At 33.6% G+C, this 21,671-nt stretch overlaps 1 protein-coding gene across 1 annotated transcript in view; it reads right to left on the bottom strand.

Annotated features, from left to right (window-relative positions):
* Positions 1-14,882, bottom strand: part of LOC123537857 (activin receptor type-1-like) — a 42,029-nt gene extending 27,147 nt beyond the window's left edge. The window contains exon 1 of the mRNA XM_045321731.2: positions 14,754-14,882. Within this exon, the coding sequence (XP_045177666.2) occupies positions 14,754-14,817 (64 nt within the window). The 5' untranslated portion in view covers positions 14,818-14,882. The remainder of the gene's footprint in view (positions 1-14,753) is intronic.
* Positions 14,883-21,671: the final 6,789 nt, after the last annotated feature.

The raw sequence follows: 21,671 nt of genomic DNA on the forward strand, positions 1-21,671 counted from the left end.
GTAGCAGGTGTCTCGGAGATAACAATTACCGCAGTTATTTAAACCGTCAATTTTCACCCTTTGTCATTCTGTCATCACGATCCACTCACTGCGGAGCCTCGGACAATAAATATCCACAATTCATCTGATTGTTCCTTTCGAAAATACTTCACTCCACTTTTAGTGAAATGCAAATCAAGCGTCATTTTTCAAGATTAATTTCAAATTTCCGAGACTGAATCAAATCTCACAACAAAAACTGCCGCACGGCCATTCCAAAGTTATCTAAACAATTACTCAACACAAACGGCCAAGAAAATTGAATTTTCAAGTGACAATTATTCAATTTAAAGTTGCAGATGCCCAGCATGGAATGTGTAAAATAAACCTTGAAGGACTCGGCTTACTAACACTACCCCGTAATACAACAACAACAACAAACGTAAAAGATTTCGCACCAAAAAATAAACAACAAAATGAAGTATTTAATTCAAAGTATCAATGCACTGTTTAAAATGTTTATACATGTAGCGTAAAATGTACGTTAAAAAATTAAGGAAAATTTCACACACACAAATTCATATTAAGTCCCAGTTAGAACAGGAAAACAGTATTTTGAAGAATATTAAGTTCACAAACTCCTGCAAAGTCCCCAATGGAACCTGCTAGGTTTAAGGTATGGGTTAGACATAATTATCCCAGATTAATAAGAAAAAAAGTTTTAATTTCTGCAACTAAAACAAAATTCTCTCACAACCTATAATACACAAGAGCTGTCTGTTGACAGTTGCGCTTGACTATTCAAAGAATTTATATACCGTAAATATGGCTTCATTACCTGAGATTTTTAGACAAAAAAGTAAACAAGAGGGCCATGATGGCCCTATATCGCTCACCTGAGTTTAATTGCTTTCTTGAAAAAAATTCTTTGCTAAAGCTAAACAAATAACCCCATGGGTTGGGGTCAATTTGACCCCGGAGGTAATGATTTGAACAAATTTTGTAGAAGTCTACTAGGCAATGCTACATGTCAAATATCTAAGATCTAAGCCTTCCGGTTTATTTTTAGAAATTTTTTGAAGATTTTCCTATGTAAAATCAAGTGACCCCTGGGGTGGGGTCAATTTTAACCCCGGGGGTCATGATTTGAACAAATTTTGTAGAGGTCCACTAGGCAATGCTACATATGACATATCTAAGCTCTAGGCCTTCTGGTTTATTTTGAAGATTTTTCTATGTACAATGAAGTAATCCCATGGGGCGGGGTCAATTTGACCCCGGGGGTCATGATTTGAATAAATTTTGTAGAAGTCTACTAGGCAATGCTACATGTCAAATATCTAAGACCTAGGCCTTCTGGTTTATTTTTAGAAAATTTTTGAAGATTTTCCTATGTAAAATCAAGTGACCCCTGGGTTGGGGTCAATTTTGACCCAGGGGTCATGATTTGAACAAATTTTGTAGAGGTCCACTAGGCAATGCTACATGTCAAATATCTAAGCTCTAAGCCTTCTGGTTTATTTTTAGAAATTTTTTGAAGATTTTCCTATGTAAAATCAAGTGACCCCTGGGGCGAGGTCAATTTTGACCCCGGGGTCATGATTTGAACAATTTAAGTAGAGGTCCACTAGGCAATGCTACAAGTCAAATATCTAAGCTCTAGGGCTTCTGGTTTTTGAGAAGAAGATTTTTTAAGATTTTCCTATGTAAAATCAAGTGACCCCCGGGGCGGGGTCAATTTTGACCCTGGGGTCATGATTTGAACAAACTTGGTAGAGGTCCACTAGGCAATGCTTCACACCAAATATCTAAGCTCTAGGGCTTCTGGTTTTTGAGAAGAAGATTTTTAAAGTTTTTACTTTTGGTTGCCATGGCAACCAGAATTCTGTATGGAATTCAATTCTTTGAACAATTTTTAAAGAAGACCATCCAAGGAACAACCCTGTGAAGTTTCATCAAAATTGGCCTGTTGGTTTAGGAGGAGATGTTGTTTAAAGGAAAGTGTGGACGGACGGATGGACGACGGACGGACGCCGGACGGTGAGTGATCACAATACCTCACCCTGTGCACTTTGTGCTCAGGTGAGCTTAAAAGATAAGACAAACAAGATATATACCATACTTATGAATATTAAACCAAAAATAAATTGCAGTAGGTAGTAAACATTTGCAACACTTCTATAATAAAGCAGAATATTACATTCTTCTTGCATTTTTATCAATATGTAACTTTTATTTTCACCCACTATACATTATTATATATTATTGTATTATTTTTCAATGTCATTGACACATTCTATGCCAAACTTGGTGGAAATGAACATGTTGATTTTTTATTTTTTTTTTTAAACTGTGGAAGAGTAGCTTTAAGTCATTAAATGAAATGAAATTCAACCAAAATAACACAATTTTTGGTAAGAAATGTTTACAGAATGTACTTACAGTTTCTAAATTTTCCAAAAACAAAGGTATTATCATAAACAAGCCAATGACAAATTTTCAAGTTAGTTTTAAAAATAACAGTCATGTGAACAGAAAAAAATACACACACGTAAGCACAAAAAAAAAAAGAAAGGCCAAACTACACGAGAAAATTTTATTTCCAAGTACAAAGCAGTTTAAAAATTATAATGTTGTTAGCTGTTTACTGTGATGTACACTTAGTATGCACCTTTATAGAAGGAAAATGTTAACACCATCTGATATAAAAAAAAAAAATAAAAAAAAAATAGAATACTGATAATAAATAAAATATACTCTTTCTCAACTTTGATATTCAAACAAACTAGAGGCTTGGTTATTTCTGCAAAAGCACATATTCCTCCCCCTCTTTTTCAAAATATGCAAACAGCTGGAGTGGAAATATATTTTACTGGATTATACTAACCTTAAAGGGAGGTTAATAACAAATACTAACCATAAAAGGGAGGTAACAATAATTACTATTCTTAAAGGGAGGTAACAATAAATACTGTCCTTAATAGAGAGGTTAATAATAAATACCATACTTAAAGGGAGGTTAATAACACATACTAACCTTAAAGGGAGGTAACAATAAATACTAACCTTAAAGGGAGGTAACAATAAATACTAGTTGTAACAAAACTTACCTTAAAGGGAGGTAACAATAAATATTACCCTTAAAGGGAGGTAAATAATTAAACTATCCTTAAAGGGAAGTAAATAACAAGAGCTGTCACACTGTCACATTATCAGTACATGTATATTTGTAGTGAAAATTGGCTAAGTTCCTGGTTATTGCGCACGAAATATCGTCTATCCATGCTTATCATTTGTGTGAAATTATTCTGAAATCGGACCATGCATGTCAAAGTTATGGCCCAGACACGAACACCACCTTTTCCTGAACACACAAACGCACACACAAACACATACACACACGGACAGGGGTAACACTATATGCCAGGGCTTAAAGTAACAGAAATACAAGCTAAACATTTCACACTCATTTTTCGCATTTATTTTTCCAAAGTAATTTAATGCATCTTTGGAATTCTTAATACTGTATCTTTTATACAAGAAATTTCACTCTTAAACTGTCATTAAACTTGTTTACAATTATTGAAAACCAGCAAGGCCAAGTTAAACTGCTAGATTAAAGTGTTGTAGTGCCACATAGTTTTGTCGCGTCATTTTCTGCCAGAACAAGTACGAAATTTCAAAGACTGTATCGAAAAGGAAAAATTTAAGACGTACATGAAGCCATTATAATAGAATTAGAATTTGAAAAAAAAAAAAATATTTATTAAAGAAAGTTAACAAGACTCAAAGCTAAATATTATAATTACGGTATTTGAATCATTTATTAAAAATTTGAAAACCACATCTGTATAATCAATTTCCCATCATACACTTCTTTGAACATTCTGTATCCAGTCTGACCTGACAGCTTTACTGTGGTTTCCTAATTTGTAAATAATTCTCCTGTCTGCCTAATGACTCAAAAAAGACGTCTAAATTGTTGCCGGTCATTGCATTTGCCAAATATTGCTGTTGTTCTGGCAGATAAAAATATGCTAAACTTGCAACATTATTTCAACCCTAACAATCTCAATTTATCATGAGTTTCAACAAAATATAAGATATATAACAATATCTTGACTACATCAAAAGCAAAATAAAATATAAAGAATCTGAACACCTTCAACCACACAAAATAAAATAATGAAAAATTTCTGTATCATATATTTGGTTAGTAGTTTTTTTTCTATTATATTTATATAAGGTTACAAACTGCACAGGCCAATTTCTTTCTTTCCAACTTAAGCAAATTTCTAGTAAATTAACCATTCCCTAGTCGACAACCTCACTGCAACAAACAGATTTCCATATTCCTTGTCCTTAGATGTACCTCTGTATAAACAGACGCACAAGAGGAAGACATCTGTTAATACTGAGGAGCCAGTTAGGATTGAAAATAATGAACAATATGTTAGCTGTTACCACTAATTAGCAGCACACAGGTGATGTAAGAAAAGTGAATTGTTTTAAAAACATTACAATCTCAGATTATGTTAAAGAGTTGCAGTATTCTTAACAAACTTTCCTAATATTTTACACTTGAATGGACTGTTTCTGTAACACAGATGTTACAGGTCACTGTGGCAGGTTTTCTACAAATGCTTCTCTTACCATTTTTTGCCCTTTTTTGGCTCCTAATGGTACTAATATTTTTTTGCTTTTTAAAAAATTAGCTTTATTGTTTTTGTTTGATTAAGACACATTTTTAATTGAGACACATTTTCTATATCTCACAAAATTAATGTTACATTTTTCCTGTTCAAGTACAAATATATAAAGCCTGAAACAATTCTTATTTAATAAGTCATTTTATATATATTATACTTATTTGATACATAGAATTACATTTTATATGGTAGACTACATAGTAATGTCCTTCCAAAAAAACAAAAACTTTTTTTACGATTTTCATCAAACTCACAAAATAGATTTTTTAACACTTTATACTGAATATCAGTCATCGTACGTAATCTAAAATAAATTAATTTTTGTAAAAAAAAAAACACACAATAATTACCTTTTCTACGTGTGTACAACTGAAATGCCCGTCTCCTTCCCATTACAATTATGAATATTCACACTTTAATATTTTTTTTAAATTCTATCTTCACTTGCACTTTCAATTTCAAGCAATATAATCTTCTTCTTCTTCATTCACTATGACTAAACAATATTATATTAAATGTATGTTGTTAAAACAATCCATAAAACTGAATCTACCTTTCCTTTTTTTTTAAGTTACAGAAACTAGTTTTAGGAAAAGGGTTTTCCCTCTTTGAGTAATACACAGCAGCCAATTTTATTTAACCAGTAGATGTATTTATCTAAATTCATTATGTTTCCATAACACCTATTGCACTGTTTATAATAAAAATATACAAAGTCCTGTATTCCAGATACATGCAGAAAAATGAATCCCGGAAAAAAACTTGATTTTGATCTAACCACATCTGATACTGTTGTCTAAATTGTGTGTTTAAGTTACACCTCTGATTAAATCACAAACTTCTTATTGGGAAAGTCATCAATGATATGATATCATGCCAAAATACGCAGATGTTCTATGAATACAAGAAAAAATCACATTATGCCATAAATTGAAGAAAAAATATCGTTTAAAGTAAACTTTTAACGCTTTGTTAGCGGATTTTCTATGCATGCTAGAGAAGTTAATCCGTTCAAAGTAAACGAAAGGTGAAAAGAAAGTAAAAGGTGTTTCAAATAAATACAGCAATGCTTTTTCAAGTGTCCAATTTTTCTGACGCACGGTAGTGTCTGAATGACTAAATACTTTATCGACACTTGTTTCTTGCTGTACAGAGTCAGCTTTTGATGGTGAACAAGTGTTGCAAGTTTCAAAGCAATATCTTTAATAGTTTAGGAGAAAAGTTGACCTAAACATAAAACTAGAAATCTGATATTTTCTAAGTCTAAAAGGGGCCATTATTCTTGCAAAAAGCAGGATGGAGTTCAAAAAATCAGATGAGCTAAAAAGGAAGAAAAGTTCTAGAATTTAAACACAGAGGTGAGTAAGTGATGAGAGTTATATAATACAGATCTTGAACATAGACATGGAGATGCAAACACGAGTAGTCTATACGTGGAAACGTTAAACAGCCCAAACTTGCAAAAATGTTAGTATCAAAAGTCACTTTTAATTCATGATATATTTTTTATTTTCAAAACTTTTTGGGCCCCAGCTATGGAAGGAAAAAGCAATCCAGAGACTTGACTCAAGGCAATGACTGAAGCGTGTTAAAATGAGTATCATTTAGTGTTTGAAAGATTACCTAAACATTTACTAACTAACTGTCAAAGCTATTAAATAACAAGATCAAAAGTTCATGTTTCTGCTATATGAAGACTTTGAAGAGTTTGCAAAAACACAGACTGAACGATGCTGTAACACATTTTTTCTGTGTCAGTAAACTTTACAGAAGGCAGCTGTAGTGTAACTTTTTTCTTTAAATTCAAAAGTCCTAATGCATACAGTAGCAAACAAATATTAGAAGTTATACTATTTGCTCAAGAAAGGGAATCTATAGAAGCCGTCAGTTTCTCATGGTTTTGCCACATTTTCAAGAGGTTTTCTGAAACAAATTTGATCAATGGAAGTCTTGTTTGACAATAAACTTCTCCGTACAAGTACCTTCCTTTGAGTTAATTATGTCTAATTTCAAAATGTTTTAAGTGGTTTCATTTAATTCCTGTTTAGTTTTTTCTAACGCAAGGAACAAATATATTGAATAAGCTGGTATTGATAACACTTTAAAGAACTGTTTTCATAATGCTGACTGCTTCTCAGATTTTAGTCCACTTATTTTGTGAAGGAGGATTCAATACACCTGAGGACCAGTCTAGCTTTGCATTTAAAATGACTTTCAGTTAATATTTTACTCCCTAAAACGCAAAAAAAATATTCTCTCTTCTGTTTGTATGACTGTTTTTGTTTTTTTATCTCAGTGTATATAATATTCAATATCTCCATACTCTTAATGATATGTATAAGAATCCTTATGTTCAAATGTCAGACAGAAGATTCTATTTGCTTGTACTTGGCGTCATTTTATACAAGTACGTTTTGTATATGACGCACGTTATAAAATTGCTGTCATTCAACCTGTGCTTTTGGATTCTTAATCAGTCTAGAATACAGTAGGCTGGCCTCAGACAGAATACAGTAGGCTGGCCTTAGCAGAATACAGTAGGCTGGCCTCAGACAGCATACAGTAGGCTGGCCTTAGTAGAATACAGTAGGCTGGCCTCAGATAGAAATACAGTAAAGACATTGACAAAATTTAAGCCTAACTTATACAGGATGGCTATTAGAGGTTGGTTCACTAATAGACATGAGCAACAGGTTGTCGTTTCTCTAAGAGCAACAGAGCACTGCCACTTTTACAAACTGAAAAGAAATAACATGACTGTCAATATTAGCAGGGTGTTTGGCAATATGAAGGACTGAGGACACAATCTATCAATGCACAGGTATTCTGAGAAAGGAGACTGAACACGATTCCTTTAAGCCTTAATTGTTAATAGGCCTAAAATGTATACCATCACCGACATAAAATAATCTAATTCTATGGGCACAATATTAGGTAGTTTTAGGCAAGATGGACTATATTGTGGAGATAAATTTGTTCGACTTCAAATTAAGATTGAATCAATGGAAAATTTGCTTATTCCTCTGATTCGATTTTGTGGATTTACGCTACCATGAAATACACAAAAATAAGTCCCCCACGATAGTATGTACATGTATGAACTGAAATTAATAAGCATCATTGTTTAAATGAAAAATAGTAATGTTTTTTCTAAGGTAGGAGACTAAAACACGATTCATGTAAGCTTTAAGCCTTCTTAAAAGTGAATAAATTCGAAATATAAACCCAACAAGCATCATTCTTAAAAAAATAGTGCTTATAAATAACTCTTAGGCCTGGATACAAGAACTTTAAACTGCACTTAAACTCTGATAGACAGTACAAGTTTATATGAAGTATGTATTATTTAGTATAAAACTCGACAGTATGAACTGGTTAACACGTCCACCTGGCAGGTGTTTAAGTGGGTACTTCAAATCTATAATACATCAATTTGTTTTAAGACTTATTACACAGAACAATAAAAAAAGGTTTCTACTCGTAAAAATACCAAATAACTTTACTGTACAACTATAACAATTTGCTAAAACTATATAGTTATCTCAGTGACTGAGCTGGCTCATATATAACCCTTACCATGCTAAACTTCTATAATGAACAAGTCCATCTTTCAATTTGGACAGTGCCATTGACTGTTAAAAGGGGTGCTTACCACAAAGATACTAACTGAACGGCAAACAATGCAGAGCTTGTGTGTGTGTTCGGGTTTAACGTCTTTTTCAACAACTTTTCAGTCATATAAATGACGCTAGTGAAGACCTTGATCAGACTGCACAGATCTACACTAGTCGCATAGGAAGAATCAACTGTGTCCAGCATGATAAGGAGTACCAAATGTAATATCAGTTATTCTAAAATTTCGTATGTTCAGTACTAGTATGTCCAAAAAAAGAATCTTTAATAAAACATTCAATGTTTAATCTTCATATAGGCAATGGATCTTCCCATAAAAGTCATTCAAAATAGAGTTTTTGTGAGGACTCTTTTGCTGCAATGATTTGTGAAAAATAATTTACAGTATTTCCATGATCAAGCAAATGTGAGTGATGTTACTACAGAAAGTTTATATAAAATATGATTTCATTTCTAAACACGAAAAGTAGTTCTCATGAAGTACATAATGTAGTTCTTAGAAAGTAGTTCTCTAGCAGTAGACAACTTCCACACACAAATTGTGACAAGTCAGAGAGTGAAGAATAACCCGTACGCAGACACAAACATATTGCTCATGATTGTCTTCAATGGTCACATGATAACAGATAAACTATAAAATAACTTCATTTTCCTTATTAAATTTTGATGAGAGCTGTTTGTAGTTGCATATTGTAAATGTACACAGTTTTATTACAATTTCTAATAACGTAAAAATAACAAAGCAAAAAGAAAATTTAGTGATTAAAAATCTAAGTCTAGATTTTATACAAAAATATTAAATTTATACCAACCCCACATTCTGTAACAAGCTCAAGATGGTAGATATTTTGACATATTGTATCTTATATTGAACAGAAACCTTAGTAAACTGTGTGTGATATTTCAAATAATTCTTTTGTGTGATTTTAGAGTTTTGCAGATAAGAAAGAACTGGACCTAAAAACATTCTAATCAATATTCTTAGCACAACTGGGGCCATACTGCTGTCATTTCTTAAAGATCAAAATTTTAATCAATTCCCATTTTTTAAGAGCTTTTGCTCCATATCTTTTGTCTATATTCATACCAATCACACCTTACAATACTGGCTTAAAGGCGGCTTTACCTGAATTTTTTTGAGGGGGTTTATAAAGTCACAACTTCGCAATACAATGTATAAAACTGTGAATTACATACGAACAAAAGCTGCGGAACATCTGTGGCCAACGCTGTATTAGTTTTATGCCAGGTCAGTGACAAACTTTAAAAGTCAAATGACTACTCTAACTTTGCTTAATCAGCCATAAATATGGAAATAAATAACCTGAAACTACTAATCCGGTATAAAGCATTACCCCCGGATTTTGCTTAAAATATAATCCTTTGTAAAAATATTGGACTACAGACAAAAAGTGGATACAGGCGAGAAAATCTGCAAACAGTAAACGCTAAATGTGTTAAAACTGGTGTTAAGGTGAGAAAAGGATTGTACTGATTAACAGGATAGTGGGATAGCAAAATGAAATATACATGTATTTTATTACCTTATTTGGTGTATTATTTATGTAAGAGAAAACTGACCCTCCCCTCCACCCCTCCCTCATACTTTTTTTTATTTTTTACTTTTTAGCATGTGCTACAATGCACTCCATGTCAGCCATTTTTGCAAGAGTGTCCTCCCTTTCCCTGTTCAGGCTGTTGACAAGATTTTTTCAACACTTTTCAATGAAAAGAATAGACACAGTGATCAAGTGGCAACACCGTCTGACCACAAGACATGAATCTTTAATTTGAGCCGCAATCTCCTCCAACATTGGGATGCGAGTCTCGGTGCTATACCTTCTATATTTTGGCATGTGCTAGAGAACTAGGGAGACATAAGTCTATAATAAATGAATTTTAACAAAAAAATTTAACCTTTTTAAATACCATGATAGTAAACACAAAGAATATTATATTATTCCCTGTAAAATTTAAGCTTAGAAGGATATCATCCATCAGTATGACTCTATTCTGAATAATAAACAATCATCATTGACTTTTACCCTGCTAAATTGCTACAGGGATGTGCAGGTTAATCAAAGGCATACCGGTAAGCACTTGCTACCAGCTGGCTAAAGGTTTTAAAATTAAATATTCAATTATTCAAGATATTTTTTATTATTTTCACCAGAATTAAACTGCTAGATATTCATATCTACTGAATTAATAAATATGGCACAAAAACAAACAAAATATGCAATAATGAAATAATTAGTCGAGTCCACGTTAGTTCTGCACGTTTGAAAAACCGGAAGTGATGGCGTAACGTTATTTATCCGGAAACGTAGAATAAAGCCTTGATTCGGCATATGAAAATGAAAATCAGTTTATGAATTAATCGAAACCTGTAAATAAATTTTGTTATAATGGCACTTTTGCTACATTTCTAAAGTCAAAATATGATATTTAAACATATGGCACGTTAAAAAATCAAAATAATGTCTTTAAATTCATGTGAAATGCCCGGTTCCCTTTAACATGTTTAATCATGGTAAAATATCCCAAAAATAAACACACGGACCTATACATTTTATTTCACCAAATTATGGGCCATGTGTTTATGTACAGCTGTGAGAAGTTTCATCAAAATCTACATTGTAGATTGTACAGTGAACACAAAACTCAGTTCGCGAAAATGTTATGAAAATTATGATTTTCCCATAAACTCCCGTTATGAAATATTGCGCGAGGTCCAAATTTTTCAAACCAGCCTAGCAAAAAATCAAGCACACGACCCTATCTTTTATATTTGCCGAATTTTCTAGGTATATTCTGAAGTTTTGAAAAATTGGAGTTTAATCAAATTCTACATTGTAGAAAAAATTTCCATCAAAACGTGCAGAACTACCTTAATACGAACACGCTTGATACAGATTTTCGGATAAAACGAACAAAGTCCGGATTCCTCGGCCGAGTCCTTCTATTTCCCTTGTAAAATTATTTCGGTAATAGTGAGCTCGCTTCATACCAATAATCGGTAGATACGAACACATTTTGAAAGTCCCAATTAGCTTTAATGTTATAATTTTCCATCTTTTAATACCAGTTAATTTTAGAAGTTTGCGGCCATTTCGCCCTTGTTACGATTGACTATTTAGTAGTTTGAACTGTACAGTGCTGATATTTAAATTTAAATCAAAGTAAAACTAATAGTATACTCAAATGTCTAATTACCACATGGTAATATGTTGACTAGTTCACACTTATTCAAAAACAAATACTCGGTCCTTTGTGTATCATGTCAATATAAAACAATTAAATTAACTGACAGGTCAAGATTTAAAGAGTTGTAAATAATTTTAAACTCATTATTGACCTTCTACTGTGCCACAGTGGATACAGGTAGGTCCTGTCTTACAAAATTATATAGTACAAGCTTCATAATAGAAATAATGTTGGCGGTGGATATAATTTGGCGCTTTGGACCTCGACCGCACATTGCAATTTAAATGCATACAGTTTTACATGTTTAAGTATGACTTTTGTTGAGTAATTTCTATGTTATCTGAATAAATTAACTTAATAAGTTCAAAACTATTAACTGCATGTACTTCCATATAACGGAATCTATTCACTGATGATACTGCCCAACTTCCTCGGACAAATTTTCCAGTAAGTCATACATTCATTAATACGATTTTCGTTTGTTACGAACACATTTCCCATGTCCGGATGAGTTTGTATAACGCGAGTTTGACTGTAGTTGTTTACCTGATGACGACAAAACCCTGGAGGACTTGTCTAGTTCATAAGCTGTTGTTCAGGTTGGCCTGTTTAATACATCAAATGTACCAAATCAAATATATTTATTGTCTAGCCTTAAAGCCTATTTCAAGTGTTATTTCTACACAAAAATAGCCTCAAAAAGAAAATATTTTGCCGGGCTTACCTTCTGATTTAAGTCTTCTTTAGAATAATCTTTAAAAAAAATTCATACACAGAAATTCATTGGCTAAATGTACATAGGCTATTCCTTTAATTATATTTCACACAAAAAAAAATCATGTAACACCTATAGATTGCAAGAACAGATATTTACCTTTCAGCACATTCAATTTATAGAAATTTATGCAGGGTGGGTGTGTGTGAAGTGGTAGTGACAAGATAATAGGTTTAGAGTAGTAGCATTTCCTGCAGACTCAAGAAGGGGCTTGGTGCTTCTACAGAAAAAGGACACTGTTAAGGGTGCATTTTGTCCAAGCATGCTTTACCAGTGTCATTTTTCATACTATTTTCACATTGCATCTGAAATCTTTCATATTATTTATTTAGCTGTATAGTTTCACTGAAATGTAATTTAAATGTAATTTACTACATAAAAGAGAAAAGTGCAACAAACAAAAAACACAGGATGGTTTTAACGTTTATTTACTGAAAATAACCGATGTTTCGACTCTCACGAGAATGTAATTTAGATAACTTGTACATTCTCTTGTAATTCTTATATAAGGATGGCTTTGTTTTCATTAAGAGTTTTCTTTTTACCATTGTGTACAAAGGTGATACATGTACTAATAATCTATGAGTTGAGTATCTCATGGTAAGTAAATGTACATGCGTTTTAGTACTTATAATTTACTCTTTAAATTAGATATCACAGTGCCTCTTTTGTGAATGAGCTTTCCAAGACTGAAGTTTTCTTAAATGCCACTTTCAAATATTCTTATTCTGTTACCCTCTTGAAGTGTCGGATTGCATTTGTCAAAGACAGATAGATATCAGCTGATCATCTTGAGTATAAATTGATATGCAACAACTTTTAATCAACTGCAAAAAAAAAATTGAAAAATAATAAACAAATGCAAAGATTTGACTTAATACATTTTCAATGCAGTTGTAGACTAAAACCAATCAATTCTTTAAAGAAACTAAATTTTAAGAAGATATATGTTATTTTGTTTAAAAAAGGTTATAATATAAACAAAGAGCTATAAAATAAACAGATCGGCAACTTGAAAGGCATATAGAGCAAATCTCGCCAACATCCCGTGACAGCTGAATGAGATCTCGTTGTAAGCGTCTATCGATCGTGATTGATCAAGTCAGCTAACGCTTTGAAATAAGGTTACTTTCGGATCATTTGTTTATCATGATAATGGTGCATTTTTAATGTTATTAGTATTTTCTACACGGGGAAGGAATGAATTTATGATTGAAAGTCTGAGACATCAACAGTTTTCGTTTGAAAAAGGACTCAAATTGGTGTATTACGTGCCGGGCCTACCACCAGTTTTATTCTTGAGTAAGCGTCTGTTGATTTGATTATGATTGATCAAGTCGGCAAACGCTTTGAAATAAGATAACACGCTAACACGAGATGACGCGGGATTATCCCAAGTTGCCATTCTGTGTATTTTATAGTTCTTTGATATAAATAAAGAAGTTGTTATTAACTTTGATAAATGCTTTATAAAGTAAGACTAGGAGATTATTTCTTTAGAATTAAATGTATCTTTTTAGACATTCTAATCTGAACTCAAAAAGGGCAGGCAGTTATTCAAATCTATAGTAATAGTTGTACCTATATATTGCTAATTAAACCCATCGTTCTTCGTCGTCAGTAAGATTTAAGTCGATTAATTAACATTTCTAGGACTGATGTTCTTTAGCATTGAAATTTGCATTGTTAGGTCATTTGTCACTTTTAAATGACCGTCTTCAATCATCTTTTCCATACAGGCAACTGGTAACTCTACTGCTGAGGTGCTAAAAACAACCAATCTTACACACTTGTTTCCAATAAAAGTACCATAAAACAGTTACTGATTGTATATTTGTATCAGTTTTTAATAATGGCCAATCAAAGTATCGCAAGGCATGTGCAATATTCACAGTTGACACACCTACATGTCATCCGGTTGAATAAAGCCGCTAACTGACAATTCAATACATGGAACATGCCCCGCAGTCATCCGCTATCCTGGTTGGATATGAAAGGGCATTTGTCAAGATACATACACAAGCCTAACGGAAAGGCATGTGACACAAAGAAGCAGTTTGAAAGGCAGCAACGTGGTGCTTCAAAAGGGTCATGTTGCTGCACCATGAAACACATGAATCATGGCCACTGCCAAAACTTCAGAAACGTGTAAAAAACAGAGAATAAATTTGAACTACTGGTTGGAGGCTGAGCAAAAAACACAATGCTACAAATTTCTACAAGGCTATTATCTTATTTCCAGCATTCAAAAGCCTGTCACTCATATTCTAGGTCGGTATTTTATTTGGTGCCAGTTAGTCTACTGAACAAAACAAAGTCGAAAAACTGGTTCAATTTTTTCAACCGGAGTTTTTCACACAGACGTACACACTCTGTGAGAAAACACCACACAAAATAAAGTAAATAACAATTCTCATTAGAATTTGATAACTAAGATGCCTTAAACTTACCATTTTGAAGCGAAATTGACAGTAAAACGAATAAAATGACAATAAATAAACTCCGTTCCGCCATGACAGTTGACCCAGTTAAATTTGAGTTGACGAATACAATTTTATATTATCATCGTCTACATCCAAATCTACGTGATGCTCTGCACAATCGGTCAGTTCACAGGAGTCTGAAATTCTATCAATAAGACCATAGAAGTCTATATTTATAAAAAAAAAATACCCCCCCCCCCCTATATGGGGGATGGCATAGCTGATACACATAATGAACCAGTGTAAAGACAATTCTCAGTGTACAGACAACAATGCAGCATACCAGACAGTTGATAATACTACATGTATATATTATAAGATGTTATAACTATTTCAAACAGTAACGCAAATGCGCTGATGGCCGACTTTGAAGATATCATTGAAGATTCGATGTGCACCGCCGTATGAACACATCTGCGGGTGTCTTTTTTTCTTTGTACTTGTAGCATGTGTAAATGTTGAGTTCTGCTCAACCCGGAGCTAGAGGGCGTGAACGATAGTATCCATTTCCGCTACCGTCCATGACTAAACCACCAATGGAAACGAGCCTGCAATATTTTCGTTTTTTGCCATGTTGAGCGACCTGTGGAGTTTCCACTTTTTCTATTTTATCAAACGCATTGGCAAAATCGAGTAAAATCACATCCACTTGGTCTCTACCCGAGCGCATCTTGCTAGCTACTCCTTTGACGGTTATATTGTCACTAACTGTCCTTGCGGAGGCCATGTTGAATATCGCAAAGGATCTGGTTGGCAAGGAGATGCTTCATGGCGTTACTAGGCATAATGTGTTCCAAGTATATTGCATGTTACTGATGCCAGCGAGACTGGTCTGTAGATTTTTTTGCTACGATTGAAAAGAATTCTGGAAGGGTATTGTGTCCAGCAAAAGTTTATCATATTAATAATTCATATGAAGTTCTAGAAATAGCAAGCGCTCTCAAAGAGCAGCGATTGACTGTCATCTTCCAGCCACTGTGCTCTGTGTTTGGCCATCGTTTTTTTTTCTTGCATGACTTGTATAAATGATCTACACGAAACAGTAAAACATACAGTCTGCTTACCGACGACAATTTTCTGCCTTACCGTCAGAAAGACGCTGAACTGTTACAAAACGAGCTCTGCTTTTTGCAATCTTTGGGAACAGATTGGGTCATGGAATTTTAAACCAGATAAACATGAAAAGTCTGGCTTCACACTAAACAATTTTAAAAAAAATTTAAATCCTTTCTCTCGTATATTCTTTTCTGGTTCTGATTATCTATTTTATTTTATTTTATTTTATTTTATTTTTTTACAGAAAAGGGTCATAATCACACAAAATTTAAATAGCCTATACGGAGTTAAATCCTGACTAAAATGCGAGATGCTAAGGATGACCCGAAAGAAAACATCCAATTTTTTTCATTTGCATTTTCCATAGTACAATACTTAACTAAAACCAACTGACTCAGCAAGATGTTCTGGTATACCATCGCAAATGATCTACTAGAAATTAGACCCAGCATTATGCATATAAACAGTATAACAACAAAGTCAAATAACTCATTACGAAGAAACAGCTTATAACACATATACATGTATAAGTCTCCGTTAGAATATTGATCTATCGTCTGGCACCCCTTGCAGAAACACCCTACCTGAAAATGCTAGATATATGTCTGTGACAACTACGATTTTACTAGTATCGAAACAGAATTGCTGCAAGAACTCTAATGACAATCTCTAGAACATCAATGAATTCAAAACTTTATCTTTTTACATAAGATCCAGTGTAAAACCGTCCAAACACAGGGTCTAAATTTTCTCTTACTTAAGCCACACAGCCAGTATCACTCAAATTCTTTCTTCCCGAGGACCATCACATACTGGAGTGCTCTTCCAATATATATTCAGTCTAGCCTCAGCCTAAATGTCTTCTCTCTTCTCATATATAATCTCTCCATGTCTAAATTCTTTAAAGTTTTCAACATGTTCATTTCCACCAAGTTTGGCATAGAATTACACTGAAAAATGATAAAGTAGTGGAAAATAAAAAAAAGAGTAAAATATTGGTAAAACTGCGAGAAGAAAGAAGACAAATATTTCAAAAGCGTTGCAATGGTTTACTACGTTCTTTACAATAATCTGTACTTTATAAGAAAATCTTGAAAAAAAATATGCCGATAAGTTTATGGACTTTTGAGATAAATTAATTTTCGCCTAAAATGAATTGGGTTTGTATAATATTCTTTTTCTTTTAAACCTAACTGCTTTTAACAGTGCGCCTGACCATTGTAAACTAACACCTGTTTTCGAGTATCATATACATCTGTAAATCGTAAATATAGATGTGGAAAAAAACGAAGATAAGTGCATGTTAGCGTGTTAAAAGGTTTCTAGTCTAATAGTTGATGGTTGCCACGCCATTTTGAAAGCATCGAAATCGGGGATGGTAACATTATGTCCAGACAGCTTTTTCTTTTCACAATACAACTGAGTGAGGAAGGAAGGAAATTTTATGGTAATCAGTGGTGGAAAGTTGGTGGATGCTAGTCAGAGACCCATGACAGGAGTACCGAACCCTTAAGCAATATCATAGCTATAGGAGCGGATATTGGTGTTATATATATAGTCCTATATATTTTTTATTTATTTCTTTATGGTTTTGTCTTGATATTGGTTTTGGATAAATGTGTTGTTATATTGTTTGTTCATTTGGGATCATGGAGTCCATTCAATAGTGCTAGGGGCTGTGAGAGGTGTTGCACATTTCATTACCTCTCATGAACAGACTCAGACTTCTGCTTGGTTGTAATCTATGCTTCCAAAGGAGCTTTTTACATATTGTATTAAATGAACACGATGAATGACATCGAGTCGACAGTGGGTTCATATTTGTAAATGTTATCGATATGTCGCGTCCAGCCAGCATCGGGATACATTCTCACGAGTCATTGAATCCATTTGTCCCTGCATTTTGACGAATGTTGACCAAACTTGCAGAGAAGTATACTATAAATTTAGCACTATACGACAGTTTCAGAGGTCATTTTCGTACAGTTATAAAATGCTGTATGTTGTGGATTAAGAATAAAACACACCGACTTGGAGTTCTCAATGAGCTGAACAAACATATTCAGAGTTCTATCATTATAAAGTATACTTGAAACTACAATTATGCATTTTCTCTGCATAGAGCCTTCAAATAAATACAAAATTATCATGCCAATTAACATTAGGTAGGTATGTGCCATTCAGGAAAACTTTTAGGTAAAGGGTGTTACCACTTGCTGTAAGCCTTGGTAAAAAAAGATGATGCAAAAACGCATCTTAGTACCCTTCGTATCCTGTATCTTTTTTGTAATTATTTGCTCTATGGTCATTTTTGTGCCCCATCTCTTCCAATTTTTTGGGGAGGTCGGGGTCACTTAGAATTGCCCTTGTCTGTCCGTCCGAATTTGTGTCGTTCATATCTCAAACGTTCAAATGTAACTGTTAAAGGAGCTCGGAGTGCTTACCAAACAGATACGGACTGAATTGCGCACCATGCAGATCTTGAAAGATTGCACTGATGCGCAGGCTGATCATGATCTACACTGTGCACAAATGCATAATCAGTCGTATCCAGCATAATAAGGGTTATGGATAATCGGGAGGACATGGTGACTTTTATCAACAGGTTTTACAGTAGTGGTATTTACTTTGAGGTGGTCTTTATCTGGAGGCGGTCTTTATCTGGAGGAGGTCTTTATCTGGAGTTCGAGGTGGTCTTTATCTGGAGGAGGTCTTTATTTGGAGGTGGTCTTTATCCGGAGGAGGTCTTTATCTGGAAGTGGTATTTAATTGGAGGTGATCTTAAGCACGGGTTTTATCGCTTTTTTCAACAAACTCCCAAGCAGAACTCTAGTGTTGATGAATATAGGCATACTTTTAGTTTGCACTCTAAATACTACTTTTGATAGATGCAATACCTCTTAGCAAACTTTCTTCATTATACCTCTATGATTTCTTATGAACAGGTGTAAAAATACCAAGTTTGATGAAGATTGCTAAAGAAATTTACCCTCTGTTGACTCTGAAAATTTAGGCGAACAAAAGTTCGTATGAGCCGCGCCATGAGAAAACCAACATAGTGACTTTGCGACTGTGGCCTGCGCATCCGTGCAGTCTGGTCAGGATCTATGCTGTTCGCTAACAGTTTCTCTAATTGCAATAGGCTTGAAAGCGAACAGCATGGATCCTGACCAGGCTGCGCAAAGCCACAATGTTGGTTTTCTCATGGTGTCACTGTGGCTCAATTATTTGAGCCTGATATTTCATTATAAAGCCAACTGCCCAAGGAAGTATAAAATAATATTTTTTATAGCTCTTTGAATTGCCTCAACTCTGGTGTGATTTGAGTAAGTGTGCCCATTATCAAATTTCCAAGAGATTTTCTGGCCAAACACTTTCTGCGTAATTTTCAAACAAAAACTGAGAAGGTCTTAACTGCACACCTGCACACAGAAATTATGTTACTTGCTGACAGACATAATGGATCTCCTACCTTGAAGAGCATAATTTTAAATGAGAACATGAGCAAGCTGTCTAACTTTCGAAAGTAGCCTTCCCACACATCTGGGTTACTTAACACACTGACAGGCTTCGATCAACATTTGAAAACTTAGTAATTTCATGATTAATAACACAATGATGTACATAGTTCAAATATTTTATTTCAATATTAATAGCATATTTTGAATACCTCTTCAACAAGTCATGGTTAAATCACACACAGTATAATAGATTTATATTGATATCACAAGAACAGAAGTAGCACATCTTTTGATTATACAAAATAATGTGTTTCAAAACTAGAAACATGTCTATTTACAATGTATCAAAAATTAATGAACAAGAGAGCCTAGCGCAGCTCTAAATTGCTCACCTAAATGACAAAGTTATCAAACAGTTATGGTATTTACCTACAAATGACAAATAGCAATTTCAGTTTAATTCCATATTCTAACTATGTTTTTTTCTGCTTCCCTGGTGGTTTCTGGAAGTCTTTGCTTGCAGGAACTATATAACTGATGAACGCATGCTGCAATGGCATAGCAGAATAACTGATTAAATGAAACTGCCAATTATCATGACAGGTCCTTTAGCTTCAAATGAAAAACACTCGAGGTGAAAGCAAGTTTATTATAATCAAGGTTTTGTAAATTATATTCAACGAATGGTTCACAAGAACACATTTTTTGATGGTGTTTACACTCCTTATTAAAACCAACTTAAGTTCGAAGTCCTGGCAGCAAAGTGGAAACATCAGAACAAACCTTAGAGATCCATGCAAGAAAGCTTCCAACCGACTTTGGTCAAAATCCATTTGGCAATTCTTTGAAAGAAGTTGTTTAAAGAAAACTGTGTGTAACTGATGACGGAAGCCATACCATCAACCTATACCAACAGCTCACCCTGAATCTTTGGTTCAGGTGAGCTGAAAGCAAGATATAAACTATATAAAATTTTGCTTTTCATGTCAAGTTGGGACAACAGGATTTATAAAACAAACAAATCTGCATTTATAACATAATGGATAACTCTCTAGAATTGATTCTGGCAAGCACTTTTCAATTCATCTTTACTGTGAATATTTATGGTGGTTGTGTTTTCCTATGTGAAAGAGATATAAACTCTAATAAGCAAAAGTACATTTTATTTTCACATTTGAAAAAGAAATATTTCTTTTAATCCATTTTACCAGAAAATGTAGCAATTTTTTTTCTGTGAAAGAGTTAAAATGTCCTTTTCTTGTAAAATGAGAAAATACTATCAGATCTTGGCTCTTCTGCAGACTAGCTGTGAACAGAGGCCGTCTGACCCTAAAGACAATATCTTTTTTAACCAGTTAATAAAGACAACCTAAAATTAAAAGCTTTTTGGATTCCTGTGTGTGAACTTTATTGACAGGTTGTTACAGTGAAATAATCACTTTTTTATAGATCTACCTTTCTTTAATCCATAAAATTTCTATTCAAAACTAGAGGTCTAGCTATGAAGTAAAATCAAGCAATGTCCCTGCTATCATGCAATAAACAATTTTTTCTTAACAAAAACAACAGTAAAAACAATCTTGCAACAAACATATTTTCATACCTACGTCATTAACAGTATACATGTACATAATTCTAGGACATACCAAGTTTATTTATGTATAACTTCAGGCCATAACAAGTTTATTTATGTATAACTTCAGGCCACAACAAGTTTATTCATGTATAACTTCAGGCCACAACAAGTTTATTCATGTATAATTTCAGGCCATAACAAGTTTATTTATGTATAACTTCAGGCCACAACAAGTTTATTCATGTATAACTTCAGGCCATAACAAGTTTATTCATGTATAATTTCAGGCCATAACAAATTGAATTATGCTGCCTCTAAGAAACTGAGGCAGATTTTCGACTTTTTTATTCAGGAATTAAGGCTGCCACTTATAATCAACAATAAAGCTCATAAAAGAAGACCCCCTTGTAAGTGTACAACTCAACCAATCAAAACAGTAGAATGCTCGGTTTAACCGAGTCTGTTCACGAGAGGTAATGAAATGAGAAACACCCTCTCACAGCTCTTGACACATGCAGAATTCTTATAAATTTACATTAAATGCTCTACATGATCCAAAAAAGGACAAGAAATTATATCAAAATTAAGTCCGGTCACTTTTAAGAGAATGAACAGTTCCATTTAAAAAAAAAACTTAATTTCTAAAAATATTCTAGTAGCAGTCCCAATCCTGTTAATTTGAATAATGCTGAATTTATATGCCATAATAACAGCTCATTTTGTATACATACTGTCAAACCTATTAGGCACCAGCCATGGCAATATCTTAATATGGTTGCTTAAGACAGATGG

The sequence above is a fragment of the Mercenaria mercenaria genome, chromosome 18 (genome assembly GCF_021730395.1).
Source record: "Mercenaria mercenaria strain notata chromosome 18, MADL_Memer_1, whole genome shotgun sequence".
Classification (NCBI taxonomy): domain Eukaryota; kingdom Metazoa; phylum Mollusca; class Bivalvia; order Venerida; family Veneridae; genus Mercenaria; species Mercenaria mercenaria.